General features: G+C 45.5%; 1 protein-coding gene across 2 annotated transcripts in view; it reads left to right on the forward strand.

Annotated features, from left to right (window-relative positions):
- LCLAT1 (lysocardiolipin acyltransferase 1) overlaps nucleotides 1-12,265 on the forward strand; it is a 56,070-nt gene that overhangs the window by 18,387 nt on the left and 25,418 nt on the right. For both annotated transcript variants that reach the window (XM_072139979.1, XM_072139978.1), the window contains exon 5: nucleotides 8,891-9,007. In XM_072139979.1, coding sequence (XP_071996080.1) covers nucleotides 8,891-9,007 — 117 coding nt within the window. The remainder of the gene's footprint in view (nucleotides 1-8,890; nucleotides 9,008-12,265) is intronic.

A 12,265-nucleotide genomic window follows, 5' to 3' on the forward strand; every position in this document is an offset into this window, starting at 1 on the left:
GACACACAGGACATGGCAGCTCGCTGTGCATGGGGGTGTAGTCACAGAGAGGTCAGAGCCCCCATGCTGACCACTGACCACTGCTGGCTATGATAGAAAGGTGTCAGGACACACAGGACATGGCAGCTCGCTGTGTATGGGTGGTGTAGTCACAGAGAGGTCAGAGCCCCCATGCTGACCACTGACCACTGCTGGCTATGATAGAAAGGTGTCAGGACACACAGGACATGGCAGCTCGCTGTGTATGGGGGGTGTAGTCACAGAGGGGTTAGAGCACCCATGCTGACCCCTGACCACTGCTGGCTATGATAGAAAGGTGTCAGGACACACAGGACATGGCAGCTCGCTGTGTATGGGTGTTGTCACAGAGGGGTCAGAGCACCCATGCTGACCCCTGACCACTGCTGGCTATAATAGAAAGGTGTCAGGACACACAGGACATGGCAGCTCGCTGTGTATGGGGGGTGTAGTCACAGAGGGATCAGGGGTGCTCATACTGACCCCTGACCACTGCTGGCTATGATAGAAAGGTGTCAGGACACACAGGACATGGCAGCTCGCTGTGTATGGGGGGTGTAGTCACAGAGGGGTCAGAGCGCCCATGCTGACCCCTGACCACTGCTGGCTATGATAGAAAGGTGTCAGGACACAGGACATGGCAGCTCGCTGTGTATGGGGGGTGTAGTCACAGAGGGGTCAGAGCGCCCATGCTGACCCCTGACCACTGCTGGCTATGATAGAATGGTGTCAGGACACAGGACATGGCAGCTCGCTGTGTATAGGGGGTGTAGTCACAGAGGGGTCAGAGCGCCCATGCTGACCACTGCTGGCTATGATAGAAAGGTGTCAGGACACACAGGACATGGCAGCTCGCTGTGTATGGGGGGTGTAGTCACAGAGGGGTCAGAGCACCCATGCTGACCCCTGACCACTGCTGGCTATGATAGAATGGTGTCAGGACACAGGACATGGCAGCTCGCTGTGTATAGGGGGTGTAGTCACAGAGGGGTCAGAGCGCCCATGCTGACCACTGCTGGCTATGATAGAAAGGTGTCAGGACACACAGGACATGGCAGCTCGCTGTGTATGGGGGTGTAGTCACAGGGAGGTCAGAGCGCCCATGCTGACCCCTGACCACTGCTGGCTATGATAGAAAGGTGTCAGGACACACAGGACTTGGCAGCTCGCTGTGTATGGGGGTGTAGTCACAGGGAGGTCAGAGCGCCCATGCTGACCCCTGACCACTGCTGGCTATGATAGAAAGGTGTCAGGACACACAGGACATGGCAGCTCGCTGTGTATGGGGGATGTAGTCACAGAGGGGTCAGAGCGCTCATGCTGACACCTGACCACTGCTGGCTATGATAGAAAGGTGTCAGGACACACAGGACATGGCAGCTCGCTGTGTATGGGGGGTGTAGTCACAGAGGGGTCAGAGCACCCATGCTGACCCCTGACCACTGCTGGCTATGATAGAAAGGTGTCAGGACACACAGGACATGGCAGCTCGCTGTGTATGGGGGATGTAGTCACAGAGGGGTCAGAGCGCTCATGCTGACACCTGACCACTGCTGGCTATGATAGAAAGGTGTCAGGACACACAGGACATGGCAGCTCGCTGTGTATGGGGGGTGTAGTCACAGAGGGGTCAGAGCACCCATGCTGACCCCTGACCACTGCTGGCTATGATAGAAAGGTGTCAGGACACACAGGACATGGCAGCTCGCTGTGTATGGGGGGTGTAGTCACAGAGGGGTCAGAGCACCCATGCTGACCCCTGACCACTGCTGGCTATGATAGAAAGGTGTCAGGACACACAGGACATGGCAGCTCGCTGTGTATGGGGGGTGTAGTCACAGAGGGGTCAGAGCGCCCATGCTGACCCCTGACCACTGCTGGCTATGATAGAAAGGTGTCAGGACACAGGACATGGCAGCTCGCTGTGTATGGGGGTGTAGTCACAGAGAGGTCAGAGCGCCCATGCTGACCCCTGACCACTGCTGGCTATGATAGAAAGGTGTCAGGACACAGGACTTGGCAGCTCGCTGTGTATGGGGGGTGTAGTCACAGAGGGGTCAGAGCGCCCATGCTGACCCCTGACCACTGCTGGCTATGATAGAAAGGTGTCAGGATACACAGGACTTGGCAGCTCGCTGTGTATGGGGGGTGTAGTCACAGAGGGGTCAGAGCGCCCCCAATCTTTATGTATAAATATAATGTTCCCTCCTCTCCTTATTTCTGTGATGTTTGGTCCTGGAGCACAGATGCTTCTCTTCAGGTCCAGTGTCTAGGACAGTGATGGCAAACCTTTTAAAGACCGAGTGCCCAAACTACAACAAAGACCCACTTATTTATCGCAAAGTGCCAACACAAAAGTTTTATTTGTGATTTATACTCCCTTCTCTGTCGCAGTTTCCATTGATACCAGCACCTGAGGACACCAATAAAGCAGAAAATAGTCCCAGGTAGCACTGTCACTTTAAAATAGCTCTGTGCACAGAAAGTCCTGGGCTGTCTGGGACTGCAGGAAGAGACCTGGAGTCATCTCTGGTGATGGTCTGAGTGCCCACAGAAAGGGCTCTGAGTGCCACCTCTGGCACCAGTGCCATAGGTTAGCCATCACTGGTCTAGGATCTCGGGCTGGGGAGCATCTTGTCTCGTGTATTTATCATTCACTTCAAAGGAGGGAAGTTTTTCTACGTCTCCGTATCTTCCCACATCTCTCATCTCCTTCCAACACAGACTTGGGAGGATGATATGTGTGTTTGTTGAAGGCTTCTGCCGAGACGTCCTCCTTCCAACAAGACTTCCTGATTTCTTACACACACAAAGATTTCAGGAGATGAGGAGAGACCTCTCAGCGGTCATGTGGTACCTCGCCAGCTGGCGCCCGCTCACACCGCTCCTCCATGTACATCATGTCCCCAAATGAGCAGGAGAGGAGGAAGAGGAGAATGATATACGCCGATGACAAACCCAGGCTGATGAACGTTTAAAAGATTGTCTGTGACTGAGAGAGATGGAATCCGAGATTATCAGGGGGAGAAGAAACATCCGAAAGTCGTCATCATGGAAATGTCTGCACTGAGGGAGAGTGGACAAGTTATTAATAATGTGTGGTGGAAGACAGATCCTACAGCAGTATTATAGTAGTTATATTCCTGTACATAGGGGGCAGTATTATAGTAGTTATATTCTTGTACATAGGGAGCAGTATTATAGTAGTTATATTCCTGTACATAGAGGGCAGTATTATAGTAGTTATATTCCTGTACATAGGGGGCAGTATTATAGTAGTTATATTCCTGTACATAGGGGGCAGTATTATAGTAGTTATATTCCTGTACATAGGGGGCAGTATTATAGTAGTTATATTCTTGTACACGGGGGGCAGTATTATAGTAGTTATATTCTTGTACATAGGGGGCAGTATTATAGTAGTTATATTCTTGTACATAGGGGGCAGTATTATAGTAGTTATATTCCTGTACATAGGGGGCAGTATTATAGTAGTTATATTCTTGTACATAGGGGGCAGTATTATAGTAGTTATATTCCTGTACATAGGGGGCAGTATTATAGTAGTTATATTCTTGTACATAGGGGGCAGTATTATAGTAGTTATATTCCTGTACATAGGGGGCAGTATTATAGTAGTTATATTCTTGTACATAGGGGGCAGTATTATAGTAGTTATATTCTTGTACATAGGGGGCAGTATTATAGTAGTTATATTCTTGTACATAGAGGGCAGTATTATAGTAGTTATATTCTTGTACATAGAGGGCAGTATTATAGTATTTATATTCTTGTACATAGGGGGCGGTATTATAGTAGTTATATTCTTGTACATAGGGGCAGTATTATAGTAGTTATATTCTTGTACATAGGGGGTCAGTATTATAGTAGTTATATTCTTGTACATAGGGGGCAGTATTATAATAGTTATATTCTTGTACATAGGGGGCAGTATAATAGTAGTTATATTCTTGTACATAGGGGGCAGTATTATAGTAGTTATATTCTTGTACATAGGGGGTCAGTATTATAGTAGTTATATTCTTGTACATAGGGGGTCAGTATTATAGTAGTTATATTCTTGTACATAGGGGGTCAGTATTATAGTAGTTATATTCTTGTACATAGGGGGCAGTATTATAGTAGTTATATTCTTGTACATAGGGGGCAGTATTATAGTAGTTATATTCTTGTACCTAGGGGGGCAGTATTATAGTAGTTATATTCCTGTACATAGGGGGCAGTATTATAGTAGTTATATTCCTGTACATAGGGGGCAGTATTATAGTAGTTATATTCCTGTACATAGGGGGCAGTATTATAGTAGTTATATTCCTGTACATAGGGGCAGTATTATAGTAGTTATATTCTTGTACATAGGGGGCAGTATTATAGTAGTTATATTCTTGTACATAGGGGCAGTATTATAGTAGTTATATTCCTGTACATAGGGGGCAGTATTATAGTAGTTATATTCTTGTACATAGGGGGCAGTATTATAGTAGTTATATTCCTGTACGTAGGGGCAGTATTATAGTAGTTATATTCTTGTACATAGGGGGCAGTATTATAGTAGTTATATTCCTGTACATAGGGGGCAGTATTATAGTAGTTATATTCTTGTACATAGGGGGCAGTATTATAGTAGTTATATTCCTGTACACACGGGGCAGTATTATAGTAGTTATACTCTTGTACATAGGGGGCAGTATTATAGTAGTTATATTCTTGTACATAGGGGGCAGTATTATAGTAGTTATATTCTTGTACATAGGGGGCAGTATTATAGTAGTTATATTCCTGTACATAGGGGGCAGTATTATAGTAGTTATATTCCTGTACATAGGGGGCAGTATTATAGTAGTTATATTCTTGTACATAGGAGGCAGTATTGTAGTAGTTATATTCCTGTACATAGGGGGCAGTATTATAGTAGTTATATTCTTGTACATAGGGGGCAGTATTATAGTAGTTATATTCTTGTACATAGGGGGCAGTATTATAGTAGTTATATTCTTGTACATAGGGGGTAGTATTATAGTAGTTATATTCTTGTACATAGGGGGCAGTATTATAGTAGTTATATTCTTGTACATAGGGGGCAGTATTATAGTAGTTATATTCTTGTACATAGGGGGCAGTATTATAGTAGTTATATTCTTGTACATAGGGGGCAGTATTATAGTAGTTATATTCTTGTACATAGGGGGCAGTATTATAGTAGTTATATTCTTGTACATAGGGGACAGTATTATAGTAGTTATATTCCTGTACATAGGGGGAAGTATTATAGTAGTTATATTCTTGTACATAGGGGGCAGTATTATAGTAGTTATATTCCTGTACATAGGGGGCAGTATTATAGTAGTTATATTCTTGTACATAGGGGGCAGTATTATAGTAGTTATTTTCTTGTACATAGGGGCAGTATTATAGTAGTTAAATTCTTGTACATAGGGGAGTATTCTAGTAGTTATATTCCTGTACATAGGGGGCAGTATTATAGTAGTTATATTCTTGTACATAGGGAACAGTTTTATAGTAGTTATATTCTTGTATATAGGGGGCAGTATTATAGTAGTTATATCCCTGTACATAGGGGGCAGTATTATAGTAGTTATATTCTTGTACATAGGGGGCAGTATTATAGTAGTTATATTCTTGTACATAGGGGGCAGTATTATAGTAGTTATATTCTTGTACATAGGGGGCAGTATTATAGTAGTTATATTCTTGTACATAGGGGAGTATTCTAGTAGTTATATTCCTGTACATAGGGGGCAGTATTATAGTAGTTATATTCTTGTACATAGGGGGCAGTATTATAGTAGTTATATTCTTGTACATAGAGGGCAGTATTATAGTAGTTATATTCCTGTACATAGGGGGCAGTATTATAGTAGTTATATTCCTGTACATAGGGGGCAGTATTATAGTAGTTATATTCCTGTACATAGGGGGCAGTATTATAGTAGTTATATTCCTGTACATAGGGGGCAGTATTATAGTAGTTATATTCCTGTACATAGGGGGCAGTATTATAGTAGTTATATTCCTGTACATAGGGGGCAGTATTATAGTAGTTATATTCCTGTACATAGGGGGCAGTATTATAGTAGTTATATTCCTGTATATGGAGGTAGAGTGTAGTAAGTTGATGTCTCTATATGTATGTATATATGATTAGGTTCTGGGGTCTTCCTGTGTTTTGATGTTATAGATCTACACGCCATAAGTGGATCAGATCTTCTGTTCTTCCTATTGATGATTGCTCTGTATACAGCAGTTCTCGCGCCAGCCCCTTCCACGAAACACATTTTTGTCACCCTGCTCATAATTGACTCTCTCGCTGCTCCTCCGGTACCCAGTGTTTTTTTTTCTCCTTTTGGTTTATTGATATTTTTTTGTTTGAAGATTTTTCTTGTGAAACTCTCGGTCGCTTCTATTGTGGCGGCTTCACCAGAATGCAGCTTTTTCCTGGAATACTTGAGGCACAGATCCATTAAAATGTAGTCGTATCTTGCAATGTGGGGGCCACTTATCTATTTACAGACGGGTTATTGTGAGTAGAATGGATTTTCGACGTTAGGACAGGGACATTGTGTATCCCGCCACACCGAGCTTATACATCCGACATCCGCATAATGAAAGGTGAACTAAGACGCATTAAGTAATGATATGTGTGAGACTGCTGGAGTATAAGGAAGAGACATAGATCAGCCCTGAATACATAAATTATGAAATCTGCAGCAAAAACGTTTTAAAATTTAAAATGGTACTTAAGATGGTTTAGACTTCACTAGTAGAATAGTGAGTGCAGCTCTGGGGTATAATACAGGATGTAACTCAGGATCAGTACAGGATAAGTAATGTCATGTATGTACACAGTGACTGCACCAGCAGCAGAATAGTGAGTGCAGCTCTGGGGTATAATACAGGATGTAACTCAGGATCAGTACAGGATAAGTAATGTCATGTATGTACACAGTGACTGCACCAGCAGCAGAATAGTGAGTGCAGCTCTGGGGTATAATACAGGATGTAACTCAGGATCAGTACAGGATAAGTAATGTCATGTATGTACACAGTGACTGCACCAGCAGCAGAATAGTGAGTGCAGCTCTGGGGTATAATACAGGATGTAACTCAGGATCAGTACAGGATAAGTAATGTCATGTATGTACACAGTGACTGCACCAGCAGCAGAATAGTGAGTGCAGCTCTGGGGTATAATACAGGATGTAACTCAGGATCAGTACAGGATAAGTAATGTCATGTATGTACACAGTGACTGCACCAGCAGCAGAATAGTGAGTGCAGCTCTGGGGTATAATACAGGATGTAACTCAGGATCAGTACAGGATAAGTAATGTCATGTATGTACACAGTGACTGCACCAGCAGCAGAATAGTGAGTGCAGCTCTGGGGTATAATACAGGATGTAACTCAGGATCAGTACAGGATAAGTAATGTCATGTATGTACACAGTGACTGCACCAGCAGCAGAATAGTGAGTGCAGCTCTGGGGTATAATACAGGATGTAACTCAGGATCAGTACAGGATAAGTAATGTCATGTATGTACACAGTGACTGCACCAGCAGCAGAATAGTGAGTGCAGCTCTGGGGTATAATACAGGATGTAACTCAGGATCAGTACAGGATAAGTAATGTCATGTATGTACACAGTGACTGCACCAGCAGCAGAATAGTGAGTGCAGCTCTGGGGTATAATACAGGATGTAACTCAGGATCAGTACAGGATAAGAAATGTCATGTATGTACACAGTGACTGCACCAGCAGCAGAATAGTGAGTGCAGCTCTGGGGTATAATACAGGATGTAACTCAGGATCAGTACAGGATAAGTAATGTCATGTATGTACACAGTGACTGCACCAGCAGCAGAATAGTGAGTGCAGCTCTGGGGTATAATACAGGATGTAACTCAGGATCAGTACAGGATAAGTAATGTCATGTATGTACACAGTGACTGCACCAGCAGCAGAATAGTGATTGCAGCTATGGAGTATAATACAGGATGTAACTCAGGATCAGTACAGGATAAGTAATGTCATGTATGTACACAGTGACTGCACCAGCAGCAGAATAGTGAGTGCAGCTCTGGGGTATAATACAGGATGTAACTCAGGATCAGTACAGGATAAGTAATGTCATGTATGTACACAGTGACTGCACCAGCAGCAGAATAGTGAGTGCAGCTCTGGGGTATAATACAGGATGTAACTCAGGATCAGTACAGGATAAGTAATGTCATGTATGTACACAGTGACTGCACCAGCAGCAGAATAGTGAGTGCAGCTCTGGGGTATAATACAGGATGTAACTCAGGATCAGTACAGGATAAGTAATGTCATGTATGTACACAGTGACTGCACCAGCAGCAGAATAGTGAGTGCAGCTCTGGGGTATAATACAGGATGTAACTCAGGATCAGTACAGGATAAGTAATGTCATGTATGTACACAGTGACTGCACCAGCAGCAGAATAGTGAGTGCAGCTCTGGAGTATAATACAGGATGTAACTCAGGATCAGTACAGGATAAGTAATGTCATGTATGTACACAGTGACTGCACCAGCAGCAGAATAGTGAGTGCAGCTCTGGAGTATAATACAGGATGTAACTCAGGATCAGTACAGGATAAGTAATGTCATGTATGTACACAGTGACTGCACCAGCAGCAGAATAGTGAGTGCAGCTCTGGGGTATAATACAGGATGTAACTCAGGATCAGTACAGGATAAGTAATGTCATGTATGTACACAGTGACTGCACCAGCAGCAGAATAGTGAGTGGAGTATTGTTCGCTTAATTGCAAAACTATAAAACCATGTTGTTCTTTTTCCTTAGAGAACACCAGAGCCCGCAGCCATGAGTTTGCTGAGCAGAATGCACTGGAGAAGTATGAATACGTCCTGCACCCTCGTACTACGGGTTTTACCTTCATTGTGCATCGCCTTAGAGAAGGTATTTATCTGATTTGCATATATTGGGAGGGGGAGGGGCTCCGGTCTGTGGGTTTGTCACTTTGTAGCAGGAATCATTAGTGACTGAAGATCATTATTTATCCCTGACCTGAAGTGAGCGGACATGAGGGATTGTGGGAATGATGGCAGCAGTGCAGAGTGTTTCAGCAGTGGTATGGGAGGAGATTATTGCTTGGCCATAACCTCATTCATCTCCCAGCTGAGGGTTTGTTACAGTGGTATTGTTTTGGAAAGTTTAGAAAGCGATACTACGACCTCTCACTTGTTTTGTTTGTTACATTGTATCATTGTACTGGATGTACCCGGGGGACGGGAGGAGGCGCGGGGTATCGTGGGGTCAAGTTGAAGAACGGTAAATTTCCATCTAGGAAAGGGACAAGTCGTTGTGTCATGAGGTTAGAGGTCACCTAAACAGAAGACTGAAAACCAAAGACGTCTCCGAGTTCTCGTCTCCTTCCGAAAACAGAGAGGAAACTAAAAATGTGGAGTCGGGGGCCGTCTGCTTCCCCGCCGTCAGCTCCGGGATCGTGTTTACATGCTTCAGCAGAAAATCTTAGTTTCAATGACATCTCCCGGCCTCTCGATGGATTCCGTGTGAATTAATTTCAGTTCTTGGCAGTCGCCGGATCCTCGAGGGAGAAGGAAGGGGGAAAAAAGCGAAGCGCCAAACTTCATTCTACTCTAAAAATAGGAAGGGAAAATAGAGTCTCAGGAATGAGATCTGCTCCCCGAGTCTGCAGGAATAAAAGCGGGCGGCCAGGGATGGGTCACAGCGGCCCGATAGCTGCAGAATGGGACCATAAATCTCCCAGGACGGCACCAGAACTGCGGCAGGGAAGTTCTGATGGCTGCAGCGTTGTCCCGGAGACCTCATGCATGGCACAAGGTTTATGCTTGTAGGTAAAGGCCGCACTTCCATCTGCTGAAACTTTGCTTATCGCAGCCTGTGGGTTTGTCGTTTTTTTACAGCGTAGTTTTCCGGAGCTTCACATGTTGTCGCTCGGGCTGCTGCTGCTGCGTCGCGTATCACGGCATGGTTTGCGCCCATCTCACTTGTCATGGCTTCGGCTGCTGCAGCCTCACTTGTCACTGCTTTGGTTTCTGCCACATCGCGTGTCGCTACTCGGACTGCTATGGCTTCACGTGTCGCTGCTGCTGCGGCCTCGCGTTCCGTGGTTCGTGCTGCTGCAGCCTCACGTGTCGCACCTTGGGCAGCTGCATATACTGTCCAGTACATGCAGACTATGTCAGACCATATGGGGGAACAGTCACACCCATTTTTTAAAGCACTTTCCACTCCGGACACATCAGGGGGGTTAGAGGTTATATAGGTGCGGGGGTTAGAGGTTATATAGGTGCGGGGGTTAGAGGTTATATAGGTGCGGGGGTTAGAGGTTAGATAGGTGCAGGGGTTAGAGGTTAGATAGGTGCAGGGGTTAGAGGTTAGATAGGTGCAGGGGTTAGAGGTTAGATAGGTGCAGGTAAGATGCCAGTCCCTGCCCATATAGGGTGGCATTAGTGCTGCGGTGCTGAGCCTCCTGGCAGCAGGTAGGATAATTAATCACCGCTGATTACAGCACTCAGCCTCTCGCCCCGTCACCCGCACACGTCACACCTACTGCTTTTCTGGGTCACGTATCTGCATTGTTGTATAGAGGGAGGAGGATAGGAGCCGCTTACTTATATCCCATGTGTGTCACAGAGAATCCCTCCTCTACACCGACACGTCTCCTTAAAGGGTATGTCTACAGCTGTGACCACACTGCAGCCAGATGTGTAATCAGACCTCTGTATTAGTAGCAGCAGGACTGTAGCTTCTCCAAGAGTATGGGGTGTTTTCCTCACACTGCTGTGCTCTGTGATCTCTGCAGCCAGTGTTATGTGTTGTACCTGGAGAGATGTGTAATCAGACCTCACACTGCTGTGCTCTGTGCTCTCTGCAGCCAGTGTTATGTGTTGTACCTGGAGAGATGTGTAATCAGACCTTTGTGTATGCTATTAGTAGCAGCAGGACTGTGAAATATTGAATTATATTCCAGGATTACGGCTTCTGGGGACATCTCCTAACACCGCTGTGCTATGGCCATTAAACTGTTGCACAGCTCCTCCCCTCTGCTATAACCTGCTTTTGGTTAACTACTTCAGAAGTCACTCAGAGCAGAGGTGTAGGTGAAGGGAACACTTGCACAGCAGTGTGAGGACAGAAATCAGCAGTGTGAGGACAGAAATCAGCAGTGTGAGGACAGAAATCAGCAGTGTGAGGACACAGTCTGATTACACATCTCTCCAGGGACAATGCCCACCACTGGTTGCAGTCTGTATAGTCACACCTGCTAATGATTCCCTTTAAAACAAGGTCTCCCTATATAGCAAATAATTAGGACCTGGTGCAGAGTCCACCCCTCATCACACAGTATACATGTAGCAGTATACGCCCCAGCACCACGGCCGTCCCTGTCCCCTTATATCTCCTGTGATCAGGAGGATTAGTCCGCGTAGTGTCTTTATTCTATTCCACACTGCCCTCTAGTGTTCACAGGGGGCACTGAGACTTCTCCCTGCGACCTGTGTGTTGTTGGTCCCTGATAGAACAAGTGACTGGACTATCCTGTAACACCGCTGCTCAGGATCATGAAGGGGATAGATATTCTGACATGGACTCTCCCTCTCTTGGGTGGAGCATCCCTTTTAATTTATTATTTTTTCACTTTGGTTTCTGCAGTATCCACAAGATGCCCTGGGTACCATCTTATTCCCATTGCATGCAGTACTATCTATCTATCTATCTATCTCCTATCTATCTATCTATCTATCTATCTATCTATCTATCTATCTATCTATCTATCTATCTATCTATCTATGTGACTACATCCCCCCCCCCCCATACACAGCGAGCTGCCATGTCCTGTGTATCCTGACACCTTTCTATCATAGCCAGCAGTGGTCAGGGGTCAGCATGGGCGCTCTGACCCCTCTGTGACTACACCCCCCATACACAGCGAGCTGCCATGTCCTGTGTGTCATGACACCTTTCTATCATAGCCAGCAGTGGTCAGGGGTCAGCATGGGCGCTCTGACCCCTCTGTGACTACACCCCCATACACAGCGAGCTGCCATGTCCTGTGTCCTGACACCTTTCTATCATAGCCAGCAGTGGTCAGGGGTCAGCATGGGCGCTGTGACCCCTCTGTGACTACACCCCCCCATACACAGCGAGCTGCCATGTCCTGTGTCCTGA

The sequence above is a fragment of the Engystomops pustulosus genome, chromosome 3 (assembly GCF_040894005.1).
Source record: "Engystomops pustulosus chromosome 3, aEngPut4.maternal, whole genome shotgun sequence".
Classification (NCBI taxonomy): Eukaryota; Metazoa; Chordata; class Amphibia; order Anura; family Leptodactylidae; genus Engystomops; species Engystomops pustulosus.